Below are 16,830 nucleotides of genomic sequence, written 5' to 3' on the forward strand. Positions count from 1 at the left end.
CTAAGTTGGAGACCTCAGCAGCCTTGTCAAACATGGAGCATGGCTTACATGCACCTAATAAACCCAGCATTGGGGTTGGAGTGGGTAGAGACAGGTGGATGCTGGGAGCAGGCTGACTGGCCAGCTAGCAAGAACAGCTAGCTTCAAAGACCCTGTGTCCAGGCAGTGACAAAGAGATAAATAGAAGAAGTCACCTGGCATCTTGCTCTGGCCTCCACACCTGTATGCATGGGTGCACACATGTTTACATGCATGCACTATGCATACATATTGTATGTGTGTGAGAGTGTGTGTGTACATACCTACACACACCTGACATTGATCTCTGTCCTCCATGTCCCCTACTTTCACATATATGTAAATATATGTACATACCACACACAAAAATGGAAGTTCGGAGGGAGTGTGTCAGGTCCCTTCCTATGAGCCCAGAGGCCTGTCTTGTGACAGCAGAAGGGACCCTGTGGGCCTCTTACTGTGTTGTGGCTGTCCTCTGTAACTCTCTGCACTCACACTTGAAATTCCTCTAAACTATGTCCATTTAATTGTGTTCTGTAAACAAAGATGAGTGTCTGCCATATATACTAAGCCCATTGTGGAGTTCAGAGCATTTAGACACAGAGAGAGGGAGAGACAGACAGACAGACAGACAGAACTGTAGCACCTTGTAGTGGTTGGAAGGAAACACTTACTGACCAGTTTAGAGTCTCAGAATCTGGCTTTGGCTTCTCATCTGAGTTTCTGGGATACATTATAGTTTCATTTTGAAAAAGGAAATAAAAAGCAGGCAGAGGACACACGCTGACCTCAGCACTCTGGGAAGGAGGATCAGGGTTTTCATTTTAGGGCAGTGTGGGTTACCGAATGAGACCCTATTAAAAAAAAAAAGCAATCAAACAAAAATCAGATGTGGAGAGAGACAGGGGTTAAAATCTGATGACATTAAGTTCAGTGCTCTTTGCTAAGACAAAGGAATCTCATCAAAAAATAGGAGGGGCCAATACATGGAAAGTTCCAGAAAGCTGGTACCTGTTTGGGGCAGGGAGACAGGCTGGGGAGGTAGGATGGTTAGACAAGTGTACAGCCTGTCCAGCGGCCTCTCTTGCTCTCCGTCTTTCTTCTTGAAGGGAAAGCTGTTTTTCTGGCCAGAGACAAGCATCACCTCTCTGACATCTGCCACCTAGTCCGCCATGATGTGCCCTACCTGTTTCAGAAGTATGTGAAGGAGTCACACGGGAAGGACATCCGGGTGGTGGTGGTGGGCGGCCAGGTGATTGGCTCCATGCTGCGCTGCTCCACAGATGGCCGCATGCAAAGCAACTGCTTTCTAGGTAAGACGGGGAAGGCTTGGGGGTGTGGGGGTGGGGCAGAGGACCTCACAGAAAATGAGAAGAGAACCTTTCCCATGGCCATTAGCAGTCCAGAGAGGGACGGGAAGTCAGGGGCTGGGCCAAAAGATACGGTCCAGGTGTCAAGACATTGAAGTATAAAACCTTGTTGTGTAGATGTTAGGACTCACCAGTCAGGGGTTGACAAGAGAGTGACCAGCGTTTGGGCAAAGGTCCATCTGAATAAAACATGGATGGCATAAGGAAGCAGGTGAGGAGTTAGACTTGAACCTGTATCATCCCCACAGTTCGTTTACCAAAACCTTACAAGTGGGCCTAACCTGTAGCCCAAATGCCCCCAGAGACCTGTGAATACAGCCAGCGCAAGAGCACAAACTTACTTACAACATCAAAAAATTTTATCTTGCAATTTTTAGGGGGTGTTGTGAGACTCAACTGCATAGTTCTCAAACGTGCACTTTGTAGATTGGCAGTGTTATGTTGCAGTGTCGTATTTGCTCTCACATTTTAACTGAAGATTTCCTTTTTCTTTCATGCACGAAACTGCCAGAAAGCTGCAGTTTGTATTTTTGGCTGAATGTAGAGAATCCCGTCCATCCCTTTAGCTCACTCGGAAAGCTTTATTTCTGTCATGGGGAATGGAGACATCCTATAGGGATATAGATCCTTGTCCCTATCACAGAAGATGCTAGTCAGACTTGGTGAATGAATTTATGTTGGTAATTTGGAAAAAGAAAAAGAAAAGCCCTACAGTTATTTCCTGACTCAGCAGCTGCATGCTCCAAGTTCATTGACTATAAAGAGGCTCATTTTCTGATTGGGTCCTGTTTCACTAAGAGTCCCCAGGTAACACCACACCATCTGCAGTGGAGCCAGGAGGACAGAGATTATGAGCAGTGGCTCTCAACCTTCCTAATGCTGCTGCCCTTTAAATACAGTTCCTCACGGTGTGGTGACCTCCAACCATAAAGTTATTATGTTGCTACTTCATAACTGTAGTTTTGCTACTGTCATTGAGTGGAAATGTAAATATCTGATAAGCAGGATGTCTGATATGGGAACCCTGTGAAAGGGTTTTTCCACTCACAAAGAGGTTGTGACCAACCCATTGTGAACCACTGGATTGTGAGGCAGTTCTTGCCCTGGGCTAGCACACGGCCCATGCCTGTGCAGATGACAGTTGTGAGATACTCTGGCCATGCAAACAAATTCTGGGTTGTCTGACATTGTTCTGAGTACTCAGTGATTGTCTTCATCTACACAGTAGCCATGAGCAGAGCCACAGTATGGAACCTCGAATCTGTGGGTGTGCATGGTGCCTGGAGACCCGAGGTTGACGGTATATTATTAGTATCTTCCATTTTCTGCTACTCGGGCCTGCACCCAGAGCCTTGTACATGCTGGATAGTTGCCGTGACCCTGATCATTAAGTCTCAAGTATGTAGTTCCTACCTACTATATAGTAAGTAGATTATCAGTTTTCATTTTTCTAACAGCCATTTATTGAATACATACTGTGTATCAGGTACTGTGATTTCCCAATATCTATTTTTATTTTTAAATAGTTTAAGTATGAATGTATGCCATAGGTGTGTGGGTGCCTATCGTGACCAAAAGAGGACATTGGATCCATTGTAGTTACAGACAGTTGTGAGTACCTGCTGGGAACTAAAGTAGGGTCCCCTGGCAGCTCAATCGGGGCTCTTAACCACTGAGCCATCTCTCCTGCCCCAACTTTCTAAAAACCTTCAGTAGCACTGTAAATAACGGTACTTGTCTCGCTCCTCCTTTGTCACCTGTCCCATCTTTCTTGAAGGTCATTAGCCTCATCAGTGAGTGGCAATTTTTACCTTCAGGTTGCTGTACTTTCTTTCCAGGTGGTGTGGGTGTCAAGTGTCCACTGACTGAGCAAGGCAAGCAGCTGGCTATCCAGGTGTCCAACATCCTGGGCATGGATTTCTGTGGCATCGACCTTCTTATCATGGATGACGGCTCCTTCACGGTGTGTGAGGCCAACGCCAATGTCGGCTTCCTGGCCTTCGACCAGGCATGCAACTTAGATGTGGGGGCAATCATTGCAGACTATGCTATGTCCCTGCTGCCAAACAGGCAGACTGGGAAGATGGCCATCCTCCCGGGACTGGCAAGTCCCAGGGAGAAGAACGAGGCAAATGGTTGCGTTTCAGCTCAGGGAGTTGCAGAGAGTGTCTATGCCATCACCAATGGGTCTACCTCTAGTGAGAGTGAGCCTGAACTGGGAGAGGCCCGGGATTCCTCAGTAAAAACAATGGGGGCCCCGCCTGCGCATGTTGCCCGAGCCTGGTTACAGCATTAACGGGATTGTGTCACGATTCCAGTGAATTCCTGCTTTCTTGGCAGCATTTAAACCAAATGCTACTGCTTCCCTGAGTAGTGTTCAGTGAATTAGATCTGGACTAACGTGATTTCATTTGCACAGAAACTAGAAAACCCCATCCGGGCACTCAGCATCCTTTCTAATAACAGTTTGAACAAACCGCCTAGCTTTGTGGGTTTTGTAAGACTCATAAAAAGCACTCATGGAGAATAACTTCCCGAATGATCGATTTGAGACCAACATCTATTGCGAGCATGTGGATGGAAGGGTGGGGCTTTAAGGCACTGAGTCCATGTTGCTGTGCCTGGTCCTTAGCAGCAGCGAACATGAACTTGGCTCCTGGAAACACCGTTCTCTCATGCAGGAGATGGAGGCAGAGGCATGTGCAGGCAGGCGAGATGCTCCTCTCTGCTTCCCCCGGTCACCGTCTTACCACATTCCTCCGACATTCAGCTTCTCACTGAAGCACTCTGTAGAAGGTGAGGTGGAACATCCTTTGACCTCGCCAGTTGGCATGTGTCCTGCTTCGTAACAGGGGGTTTCTACAGATGGCTTTGTCTCTCGGAATTCACACCCTTGCTTTACCTAATGTCAGCTCTAGCAGCTTCACGCACCTTTGCTGCCTTTGGCCTCAGCTGGAAATGCATCTGATGAGCTATGGCCACACTCTTTGTTTCTTGTGCACTAGAACGCAACACCATAGACTTTCCTTCTCAATGGACTCTGCCCACTTGTCATCTGGAAGCCAGTGGGATTTTACCACAGAAAGATACTGGGCGATGACTGTTCTTCCCTCTGCTTCTTCTGGACATGCTCCTGTTATCCAGACTCCAGGAACCTGGCCTTACCCATTTTTCCAAATCGGAGAGACTCGGGTATTTGTGGAGGGGTGAGTGGGCTATTGTAGACATGATAGCACGTGCTTTCCTTTATACCTCTTTAAGCAGTAGATGAGATCTTTCCCCTGGAAGAAATGGTAGAGGCGGAGTTTTGTTTCTGCATATAGAAGGTCTAACTCAAAACAAGCAATGGCCAAATCCACCCCGAGTTACCTCATTATATTCACTAGGAAGACCTTCCTCTTCAGCTATTTTATGGCAGGTGCCAAGAACACTGAGGCTTCCTCTTTGGGATTACTTCAATAGCCATCAATTCCGAGAGGCCTCATAACTTTATCAGCGGGCCTTGTTTAGTTTCTTACCACCACCCCCTACACACACACACACACACAAAACTACTGCTACCTACCAAGGCAGTACCAAGTTCCACCACCCATTGTATTTACCAGACGCAATGCTCTTTGGCTATTAATAATTATAGACCTATCATAAAGGACAAAGATTTGCCCATCCTGAAGAAGCATCTAAGTTCAAAATTTCCAAGGAAGATTCTAGAAATGTGAGTTGGGTTAGCTACACTGGAGTAAACATACGCTTTCCTTAAGGTATCTACTTTGAAGGCACCACTACCCAATAGGCACATAATTCCTGCACTCTACTGTTAAGTATAAAATGTATATAAAGCAAAATGATAATTTTTTTCACAACACACATTTAGATAGAAATTGGCCTTTAAAATTAGTTAAAACAAGATTTCACCAACTGACAGTCATACACCTGAAAATGTTGGTCCCATGTGACAGCAGTCATACCTCACTGCTATAGTTCCTATGCAGTCTCACCCCTGGGTGCATGCCACTAAACTGTAATCTGAGTGTGTGTCTATACCATTGAAAAATGACAGTTCACCCTTATAGACTAAGACTGGTATCTTCTCCTTAGCACTCAGGGGTGACTTTAAAAGAAGGCTAGTTATATTCTGTTCCTGCTGGAAGAGGTCAGATGGGAGCCAGGCATTGGCCCCTGAGAAGCTGATAGATATCAGAACACTGAGAGATGCCCAGTGTTTAGCCCAAGCCTCTTCTCATTGATCGAAGTCCATCTAGGCCCTACCTGAGCAGAGCAGCTCGGAGTGTTTCCAGATTCCTTTGCCAAAGGAGGCCCATTTCCCAGCTGGCAGAGATGTCTGCCAACGGTGTTATTGCCCAGAGCTACCTGCCTAGAGGCAGAGAAAGCTGACTCTCACCTGGATCCTAGCCCCACTCTGGGATTTCCATACCACAGCTGGCCATGGTCGCTTCCTTGAGTCTCAGCTCTGTGGCCCCGCCATACTTGCCACGGCTGCCTACACTTGTTGGAAAGAACAAAGGGATGCAGAGCAGGAGTCTGGCCCTGGCTCTCCCAACACAGCTGGGCACCTGAGCTCTGTGTCTCCATCTTCCCATTCTGTAGACAGGGAAAATGGCCTATTTCATTTACCTCATGGTGCACTCTGAGGCTGAAGTGAGTTACAAAGCACAGCTGTCTGTCTGGGAAGAGGTAACAGACGCCTCCCAGTGTGGTGTGTTTCTCATTGCTCCTGAGAGAGTTAAGAAAGGAAGAGGCTATGTATTCTTGGCCTTAGCAAGCTCAACGGTAGTAGGGGCCCCAAGATACAGAGCGCACTTAGAGGCCTTCCTTCTAGACAGAGGTACTTCACAACATGAAAGGAGTAAGACATCCAAAGAACCTTCTAGAGGTTCCCTGCATAACCTGAAATCCTTGACTCATGTATGCCAACACCAAGTCTTCCTCTGTAATATAGATTCACAGTGTGTGTGTGTGGTCTTTCCGCTGTCTGGTAGCAACATCTTGAAACTGGTCAAAACTTGAATGTCAATAGCTGAGTCACTCAGAATATACATGATTCTGCACTTGGGGAAACCGTCTTCCTGCGTCTTCTCTGATTAGTTGTGTGCGGGGCGGATGGGGGGTAGATTGGAGAGAGACATAGCATAAGTGGATCGTGAGCATCGCTCTTGTGGGTTCAGCATCCCTCCTGACCAGTCCTGTGTCAAACAGGCCAGGGAGGGGAGGAGAGAGATAGGGGAAAAGGCCTGGAATCGTTTTGTGGCAGAGATGAAATCAGGATCACTTGAAACTCTAGAGGAAAGGAGACAAGATGGCTTAAGTCATGGCAAGGACACCCTGCAAATATAGGAAAAATGGAAGAAGCTAATTTGGGGGATAAAGGAGGGTTTAGGACCAACCAAGTCACCGAATACCGTCTACATTAAAGTGGGGAGTGACTCTCATCAAACACAGCTGGACATTGCCCCCTGTGCTCACAGGCATGGCCTCTGCTTGGTGGTAGCCTGGGCAGATGTTTTAAGGACACAAGCAGCAGCTATTTGTCACCACCCTCAAAGTTCATGTTTAGATCCTGACAGAAAACCTGGTGGTGTGGCTGGAGAGGTAGGTAGTTAAGAGCAGTGGCTGTTCTTCCAAAAGACACAGGATCCATTTCTCAGCACCCACATGGTATTTTACAACTATCTATAACTCTAGTTCCAGGAGATCCGACACCCTCTTCAGCAGGCACCAGGCATGCATGTGGTGCACATATATACATGCAGACAAAACATCCATACACATAGAAATAAAATGCACAAAACAGTTATTGAAAAAAGGAAAAAGCAAAACTCCTGGCATTGCCATTGGCTTAGGAATTCCAGGTTCATATAGATCACTGATGCCTTAGTTACTTTTATATTGTGATAAAACATCATGACCAACGCAACTTAGAGGAGGAGGAGTTTATTTGGGGCTTCTGGTTCCTGAGGGACCGTCACAGCAGGGAAGCCTGGCAGCGAGCAGATGAAAAGTCACATCTGGAACTGCAGACAGGAAGCAGAACATACTCAAAATGAAACCTCAAGGCCCACCCCAAGTGCCACACTTCCTCCGGCAAGGCGATCCCTCCAAAGCCCCCCCTACACAGCCACCTTCCTGATCTAGCCCAATGTCAGTGGGCAGCTGCCCCAGGAGAACCAGATGGGTTTGGAAACTGGGCTTCTATTCTGAGCCCCGGAATTTCTGTGGTTTCTAAAGGCCTTGTGTTTTGGCAGCACCTGCTACCTCTCTTTAAGACGGTGTTGTTTTGTCCCCGCACTGTGTCCATTAAAGCTCTGTTCCTTCCTACATTTCTTAGCTTGGCAACATTTAAAGGGGTATATGTGCGAGTGTGTGTGTGTGTGTGTGTGTGTGTAAGTGATGTGGGAGGGGCCATCAGAGGCTGCAGCAGTGCAGGTTTGGCAACACGCAGAATGTTCTCCCAGACCACCAGGACTCTCCATCCCCCCTTCTTTCATGTACCACTTGTCCTCATTCCCTGGAACAAGTCAGATCTTTTCACGCTCCCATACATAGCCATCCTTTCTCTGACCTTGACTCCTGTCACCATTTCACCTTAAATTGTGGTGGCTTTCAAAGGGATTTTCTTCAACATAATCATCTCCCTCCCCACAGGGCACCTGAACGCCACCTCTGAAGGTGGCACACTTTATTCTCACTGTACTGACTTGGTTGGTAGCATAGCAACCATTTGTACTTCTAGCTCTTGGGTGCACTTACGGATGGTGACACAGACTAAAGTGAATGGTACCAATGTGAGTCAGATCTGGTTCAATCCAGATAACTTGTGTGACTCAAGGCACAACTACCACACCTTATCGAATCTTTTGTCAGCTAGAAGTAGGAGCAATAAACACCATCTTAAAGGGAAACACTTTACCACAGGCCTGGCTTTTATAAGCAGTGCCTTCCCAGGATCATGGCTGAGTGCCAAGGGATAAAAGCTGGCACACAGCAGCTCTACAGCTGGGGGAGAAAGGGGGGCAAAGGGGGAACGGCTGCAAGAGCAGACTGTTGTTCGGCTTAATGTCTCTGGAAGGTTCCATCCATCCTTGAGATTCTGCAGGACATCAGTGCAAGCCATGGGGGATGTATATGGCTTAGGAAAATCATGGAAGAAAAGCTGCCTGGGACACTGGGAGGCTGGGAGCTGCCGGGAAGCCTGACCTTGCATGATTTAGCACCTGGTTTTCTTGGCTCTTCTGTCCTATGACTTGCTGGCTTTGCATCACATGGACAGGAGGAGGTGCCAGGGAGTTGCATTAAACCTGTCAAACAGAGGGAGAGAGGAGTGTGGGAGGAGGAGGGGCCAAGCAGAGAACGCTGATAGTACAGTAATGCCATCTGGACTTGGCGGGGGAAGACAGCCTGAGGTCAAATGGAACCAACAGAGCAGACTAAACCACTGCTGACTCCCAGAATCTCCTATGTAGAAGAAGATCTGGTTTATTGTAAAGGGAGGATGAGGGACCCTGAATGACCGGAGAACTGGTAAGGTTTTTGTGAAGGCAAGACTAGCCAGGTGCCTCCTGTGTTTAGCCTTACCCGGAAGTTCCCAGAGGGCAGAAATATGGGAGAGCTGGCCAGTCCTGGCCCACAAGAACGGGTACTTCTTACTCAAGAGTCTTGCGAGGTGGTTATTAAGCACAGTCACCAGATATGATCAAATTGGGTAAGTCTGTGACTAAAATATGTTTCATATAGAGGCTGAGTTTGTTGTGGTTCTGTTGGTAATTAAAATGCCCACATAGCATACATGAAGTCCTGAGTTCAATCCCCAGCAGTGGGGAAAACCAGACAACCCGCACCTGTAATCCCAGCACCCAGAAAGTAGAGATAACTGGACTAAGCATCCCAGGTCACCCTGGGCTACATTCAATGGCAGGCTACATGAAAACCCTGGCTTGAGTTTAATAAGTAAACACTCAAAAAAAAAAATTTTTTTTTTTTTTGTTTTTGGTTTTTTTCGAGACAGGGTTTCTCTGTGTAGCCCTGGCTGTTCTGGAACTCACTCTGTAGACTCAGAAATCCACCTGCCTCTGCCTCCTGAGTGCTGGGATTAAAGGCATGCACCACCACGCCCGGCAAAACACTCAAAACTTAAACTTAATCCCAGGACCCAGAGGCAAAGGCAAGCAGATCTCAGTGAGTTCAAGGCTAGCCTGGTCTATATAGCAAGTTCCAGACCAGGCAGGAATGCACAGGGACACCCTATCTCAAAAAAAAAAAAAAAAAAAAAAACCAATGAGAAAGAAGAGGAGGAGGAGAGCAGAAGAAGAGGAGGAGGAGGAAGAGGAGGAAGAACCTCAAAATCTCACAGTTCCTTCCCTGTTCTTTTGCCTTCTTGGGTTATTTGTATTTGTGAGATGGAACTATGACCTAATAGGATGCCAGTCCGTATCCCTTCCCTGCCTCACGGTGCAGTGATGTCACACTGGGTAGCTTGGAATCCACTGCGGTAGAAGTTTCTGTACCACAATGATGGGCAAACAGCACAGATGAAGTTTGTATCCTTCATGGGTCAGCACAGCAGTGCCAATGGGTGACCGGAGAAGGAAAACACGTACAAGCTCTGGAAAGCCTCAGCTCTGGGGAGGTAGGGTGTGTGAAGGCTTTCCTGGAAGCCAGTGACCTGGAGAAGCTTGCGTGATTCGTGTGAAGTCAGGCAGACTACTTGCCAACACTGCTTTCTGCTAATTCTGCCTAGCTTCATTTTTTTTACATGGAGAAAAAAAAATCTGTTTCCTTTGCCTGGGAAGTTTGGGAGTGATTATGAGACTCAGTCTCCCCTATGGGAAACACCTAGGCTAAGCTCCCTTGGGGAGAGTCCACTGTGGGCTTCCCCCACACAACTGGTAAACAGAGTGTGCTGTAAAGAAATAACAGACGTTAACTGGAAAGCCAAAGAGCTCATTTGCAAGCCGGTTTTATAGCGACAACAAAGTTAACTCCCCCCAAAGGGAAGAAATCAGTTTAAAATGACTTGCTCTTCTTTGCTTTCTTATTAAGATTATTACTGCGGACCGGAATGCTTCACTCGCCTTTGTGCGCTGTGGCTTTTGGACATCCGTTTAAGTAAGAGTCACATGCTGAATCTCCATTTTATTATTTTCATATCATAAAATGAGGGGGATGCTTCAGAGAGACGCCATCCTATTCACTGGCACACCAGCTGCATTCTGAAAAAACCATAATTTTCCTTTCAAACCCAGAGTGTTGTCTGAATTGTAACAGCTCCCTGTTGTCAAGTTGATGGGGGAAAACACTGTTGCAGATGGTGAGAGCTTGTCTGGGCCACTTGCCACGCTCTCCTGCACTGACTCGCCAATTACAATTCAAACCACGTGGGAGACTTAAAAGCTGTTTTAAATGGCAGCCTGGTGCAGACAGGAGTCTTCAGGGATTGAGAGGCTCTGCATCCACCCGAAGAGCTCTGACTGGCCAGTGGGACCATCACGGCTGCTCTTGCCTAACCTTTCAAGAGGCTTCTTGGATAAAGAGCTGTGATAGGACTGTCCAGGGTGACAGGCCTCAAGTCCCTGGACTAAGGCTATTCCCAGCAGCAGCAGGCAGATCAGGAATTCAAGCCAAGGTGAGAGTCAAGGTGAGCGTCAGCCGCTGAAGCCAAAGACACCTTCACCCCAAGCGCTGTCAGCGACCTTTCTTTCCTTTTCATACTTATTTTTTTAAGAAAAATTATATTTTCCTTTATGTATATGTATATAATGTGAGCGAATGAATGCCATGTGGGTGAATGACTGTCATGTGAGTGTAGTGTTCACAGAAGCCACAAGAGGGCGTCAGATCCCCTGGAGTTACAAGTAGTTGTGATGACAGCTTTGGAATGTGGTTTTTGGTACGACTGTACTGAGTTGAACAGTGTAGCTCTGTTTTGGCTACACCCCTGGGGAGGAGGTGGAGGTAGCCCTTGCTGTGGTTCTCCACTAAGCCTGCCCCAATCCCAATGTCAGCCCCCTTACTCTCTGCCCATGGAAGTGTAGAGGCCATTGGACCAACCAGCCCCAGGCTTTGCTGGATCTCTTCCCTTGGGAGTTTGCCAGTGTCAGTGTTGTGAAGGGGACGAGATGGTGGCACCCGTAGTCTAGAGGTTTCTACTGACTTCAGGCATACCTACCATGATCTGCTTCAGAGTCTCCAGCTCTGGGATGTCACCACAAATCGTGTGTGCAGTCCCTCAGCAGTCACGCTGCCCTGCAGCACAAATCTGTGGGGACTCGCTGACCTCCCTGGAGGTGTTTGTTAAGACTGAACCCAATGGGATTCCCCACAACTTCTCTTGCTTCCCTACAGAGATGTCACCTGGCTTGCTAAGTTCCTTTACACTACAGTTGATTCTTACAGGGACAGAGGTTGTGTCTACTGCCCAGAGTTCCTTTCACCAAGTCTTACCAGTTAGGTTTCTAGTCTGACATCTTCTCTGGAAGTTCTCTGTTTGAACAAGGGTCTTCCTTTGAGGCTCTTGTTGTCTGGGGGTCACTAGCACAGACTATAGAATAAAGTAGCTAGGACAAGTGGACTCTTAAGTGACAAAGACCAAAGAATGTGACTTTCTCAAATTACAGTTTACAAGATGGGCCTAGGGTCTCAGAAGAGGGGCTGCAGGAGAGGTCTGCCGTACACTTAAGGAGTGGTTCTCACATGTCTGCCCCTGTAGGGTCTGGAATGAGCTATGTTCATCCACTCTGACATGCTACACTATCCCTCTTTCTATTCCTATGTTCTTCTCACTGTTTCCAAGCTCCAGTTACTAAGAGAGAATCTCTCCTTCAAGGATGGGAGTGCTGGAGAGATGACTCCATCAGTAAGAACACCCACCACTCTTGCAAGGAGCTTGGGTTTGGTTCTCAGCAGTCACTTGGTGGTTCACAGCCATGAGTATCTCCAGCGCCAGGGGATCCACTTCTGGCCTCCACAGGCACTGTACATGGTACCTAGACATACACTCAGGCAAATACTCATGCACATAAATTAGAAATAAAGTTCTCAAAAACTGTTTCCATATGCTGTTGTCTCATGTGGCAACATTACCAATATGCCTTGACACCATTAATTCTCAGTCCGTATTCTGATTAGCCCAGGCATCCAGAACTCCACAGAGTTCCGGCATAGACCAGTGGGATTGTCATGGCAAGAGGCATTAGGAGAGAGTAGTAATTGCTGCCTGGCCTGGCCACCTTGTCTGTGGCTCTGGCAGAAATGGGTAGAGTGGTGCCCGATGGAAAGACCTTTGGGCTGGGTATAGTCGCCCTAAGCTGAAAGATGTTGAGACTGCCTCTCCTTTGATTCCTGGTGCCCTGTGGTGTTCTGGGTCCTCCAAGCTTCCTGCTCCTATTCCCACCTATCTGACTCACGGATACCCACTGCTTCTCCATTGGTTGCTGCTGTCACTGCAGACTCTTCCTAACTCGGAGAATAGGCTTTTCCCACACCTTGTGCTCTTCAACCAAGCATAGGATAGTTTAGCTCAGTGACACAGATCTTTAGTCTAACTTGTATATTTCTTTCTTTGACTAGCTTGGCTGAAATCCTCAAAGCAAGAGGACATTTGAGAAGCAATACCCTCTCGATCCCAAAGTCTATGACCAAAGAAATACAACAGCCAGGTGTTTCTTGTTATCAAAGACTTGGCTAGGATAATATGTGACTATAGTCCTCATTGTATAGTATCAGACTTATGTCAATTGCCTGATGAGACCAAGGCAATGCACTTGTTTGTTTTTCCTTATATAAAATATATATTGGGAGCTAAAATGGCACCATACCTGCAACTTTCAAGGTTCAGAAAACAATAGAGATGTATAGAGAAAACGATAAAGCCCATGCTGTAGAATGAACACAGGGAGTGGGGAGGTTGGAGCTGGATGGAAGCAAGGCATCATGGGAGTTCTGAGGCCACATGTCGGCCTCCGGGGCTCCTTTGCCTCTGCTCCATCATGCATTCAGTTTCCTCACTCAGGGTTTCTTCTCTTCCTTCTCTACACATCATCCCTCCATGATCTCTGTTTTCAAGGTGTGCATGACCATGCACATGACAATCTCAAATTTCTCTCTCGAACTCTGGTTCCTTTTCTGAATATCCAGTTATTCACCTCTCAGCTCCTCTCTGTCTCATAAGCATCTCCAAGTCACAGTATCCCAACAGTATCAGGTTTCCCCCTGCTCTCTGGGGCTTTTCTCCTGGGTGCACAATGCCAGCAACTTGCTCAAACCAGAAAAAAAAAAAAAATCCCAGGGGTCATTGTTGGCTTATCTGCCCCTGCTGCCCCCTTACATACAACTGTGTTTCTTGTAGTGAGATTTAGTTTTCAAACTATGAGCTCTTTTGTTACCTCTCCCTTTTCCCAACCCTATTTATTAAGATCTTTGGGGAAATCTAAAACCTTGACAAAAATTTGCCAGCAAGTAACAATGTTGGTACTGTTTAATCGTGGCTCAGTTAATAACCTTGTTTTTATGATTTTAAAAGTTATGACTGGCTGCTTATTTATATATTAGCTATTTTGAAACTTTTAAAATTACATTTATTTACCCATCCATTGTGTGTACGTGTGCATGCGTGTGCACACGCCGTGGTGCATACACCAAGGAGCTGTGGGTGTAAAGGAATCAGTTCCATCCTTTGACAGTGTGGCTCCTGGGGACAGGACTCGGGTGGCCAGGTTTGGAGGCAAGTGCCTTTACCGCCATCCACCAGTCACCACTCCCACCTCATCAGCCTCTGAAACTGTTTGAATATGAACAAACATGAAGTACAATCTCCACCCCATTGCCATTGATCTGATAGATTGGCATAGACACTGTATCAAGTGAAACGGAGGCAAATTCTGTCACTCAAATCATGCTGCTGCATCACTTTTGAAACACTTCTTGGCCAAATGTTTGTTTCACGTGAGCTCCTGGGCCTGCAAGATGTCGTTCCTCACAGTCCTTGTGAACATGGAGTCGCCTCATCTGCACCTGGAGCTGCGGCGGGGCATGGTGAGACTTAGGAGGTGGTGGAGCCATTTGGGGAGACTTGTGGTCATCCGAGGCCCTTTGGAACAGCACGGTCCAGGATGTACAATTAAAGTGTTACTATTGTAAGAATGCAGGTCACCTCCTCAGAATGGCCTTTGCTAAACATAGGTTCCCAGACATGATGTAATTTGTAACCTTAAGTGTGTGCTTACAACAGAGAAAGAATGCCCCGCCCCACCCCAGGCTGCCTTTGGGCTTTCAAGGGTAATACCTCAGCCCTGCCCTTGAAAACATGAATTTTCACTGTGAAGATTTTAATGCAACGGAATGACATGTTGGCCTGTTGGGAAGCTTAGCCACGCAATGAAGTCCCTGTATCATCTTTTTAACCTGGTAGTCTTTGGGGTCAAGTAAACCTCCTTTGGCAAAGCTCTTGGGAATTGGGATTGTTTTAGGTATCAGCATATCACATATGAAGATAAAGCGCATCTGCACTGAGGACCCCAAAGAGAACGGCAAACAAAAACACTCTCAGAGATCCAGGCGGTGATGGCGCACACCTTTAATCCCAGCACTTGGGAGGCAGAGGCAGGCGGATTTCTGAGTTCGAGGCCAGCCTGATCTACAAAGTGAGTTCCAGGACAGCCAGGGCTATACAGAGAAACCCTGTCTCGAAAAAGCAAAGAAAAAAAAAACAAACAAACAAACACTTTCAGATTAATAAAGGAAACCTATGAATTTTCCCTCAGAGACCTCATTATAGGAAATACTAAATGATTCATCAGCAATGTGAGCCTAGGCAGAAAGCAGGAAAATTAAGAATATGAGGATTTTATAAAATAATAATAAGGCTGTAGGTTTAAGATTAATTAAATTAAATATCAGTATACAAGTTGTGAGGTAGTAAGTGTGGCACAGAGATTGTAAAGACTTTGTATGTTGCAGGAGAAATGATTATGTTTAAGGGTTTGTTTTGTTTTGTTTTTTTTAAAGATTTATTTATTTCATGTATGTGAGTACACTATCATTGTCTTCAGACACACCAGAAGAGGGCATCGGATCCTCATCACAGATGGTTGTGAGTCACCATGTGGTTGCTGGGAATTGAACTCAGGACCTCTGGAAAAGCAGCTAGTGCTCTTAACCACTGAACCATCTCTCCAGCCCTTGTTTTGTTGTTGTTGGTTTTTTTTTTTAAAGATTTATTTTGGGGCCCAGTGTGCTGGCACATGCCTTTAACCCCAGTACTCACAAAAGAGATCTTTGTGAATCTGAGGCCAGCCTAGTCTTCATAGAGAGTTCCATGACAGTCAGGGCTACATAGTGAGACCTTATCTCATAAAAATAGAAAAACAATTCATTGTATTTTATTTATTCTGCATGCATGTTTATGTGAGTGTACGCCACATGCATGCCCTGCAAGGTGGTTTAAATAGGAATGACCCTATAGACTATCTGTTAGAATGCTTGGCCTATGGGAAGTGGCACTATTAGGGGGAATGGCCTTATGGAAGAAGTGTGTCACTGGGGGCAGGAGGCAGGCTTTGAGGTCTTAAATGTTCAAGCTATGCCCAGTGTGGTACACAGTTTCCTTCTTCTGCCTGTGGATCAAGATGTAGAACTCTCAGCTCCTTCCCCAGCACCATGTCTGCCTGAATGCTGCCATGCTTCCCTCCGTGATGATAATGGGCTAAACCTCCGTAAACTGTAAGCCAGCCCCAATGAAATGTTTTCCTTTATAAAAACTGCTGTGGTCATGGTGTCTCTTCACAGCAATGGAACCCCTAACTAAGACACCCTGACTGCCGAATCCAGAAGAGGGTGTTGAATGCCCCGTGGCTGGAGTTCCAGGCAGTTGTGAGAAGCCCTATGTAAGTGCTGAGAACTGAACCCAGCTCCTCGGAAGAGCAGCAAGATGGACCACCGTCCCATCTCAACAGACCAGATTTTATTTTTTAATTTTTTTTTTTTGAGACAGAAGGTCATATAGTCCAGGTTGGCCTCAAACTTTCTATGTGGCTAAGGATGGCCTTGAACTTCTGATCCTCCTGAGTGCTGGATGGCAGGTGTGTACTGTCATGCCCAGTGTATGTGGTGCTGAGGATCGATCCCAGGGTTTTCGAGGGCCAGGAGAGCAGTCTGCCATGTGCTCCACCCCAGCCCGAGGCGAGGCTTTGACAGGACTCAGGTGAGTACCCAGGCTTCTGAGGGTAGTCACTAAACCACAGAAACAACAAACTGACAGAACGGAGCAAAGCATAATGACACCTCCTTAATGCAATGAGGAAAAACATCGTCAATCCAAAAGCAAGAGAAAAATAGGATTTATCAGACAAGAAGAACCATAAAGTAAAATCATACATTTAAACCTAGTAGACTTTTGTTTGTTTTGAGGCAGGGTCTCTCTATATAGCCC

General features: G+C 46.6%; 1 protein-coding gene across 3 annotated transcripts in view; it reads left to right on the top strand.

Moving 5' to 3' along the window:
- Positions 1–7,724, top strand: part of Rimkla (ribosomal modification protein rimK like family member A) — a 29,519-nt gene extending 21,795 nt beyond the window's left edge. Inside the window, exons 4-7 of one of the 3 annotated variants that reach the window (XM_085839016.1) lie at positions 1,128–1,331; positions 3,227–3,351; positions 4,070–4,184; positions 4,394–7,724. In XM_085839016.1, coding sequence (XP_085695142.1) covers positions 1,128–1,331; positions 3,227–3,351; positions 4,070–4,184; positions 4,394–4,488 — 539 coding nt within the window. In that variant the 3' untranslated portion in view covers positions 4,489–7,724. Of the gene's footprint in view, positions 1–1,127; positions 1,332–3,226 lie in introns of all 3 variants that reach the window. The other 2 variants (XM_085839017.1, XM_021161481.2) reach the window with 2 other exon arrangements.
- The last annotated feature ends 9,106 nt before the right edge of the window (positions 7,725–16,830 follow it).

This window comes from Mus caroli, unplaced genomic scaffold (genome assembly GCF_978045245.1).
Source record: "Mus caroli unplaced genomic scaffold, Mus_caroli_1 scaffold_6, whole genome shotgun sequence".
In the NCBI taxonomy this organism is placed as follows: domain Eukaryota; kingdom Metazoa; phylum Chordata; class Mammalia; order Rodentia; family Muridae; genus Mus; species Mus caroli.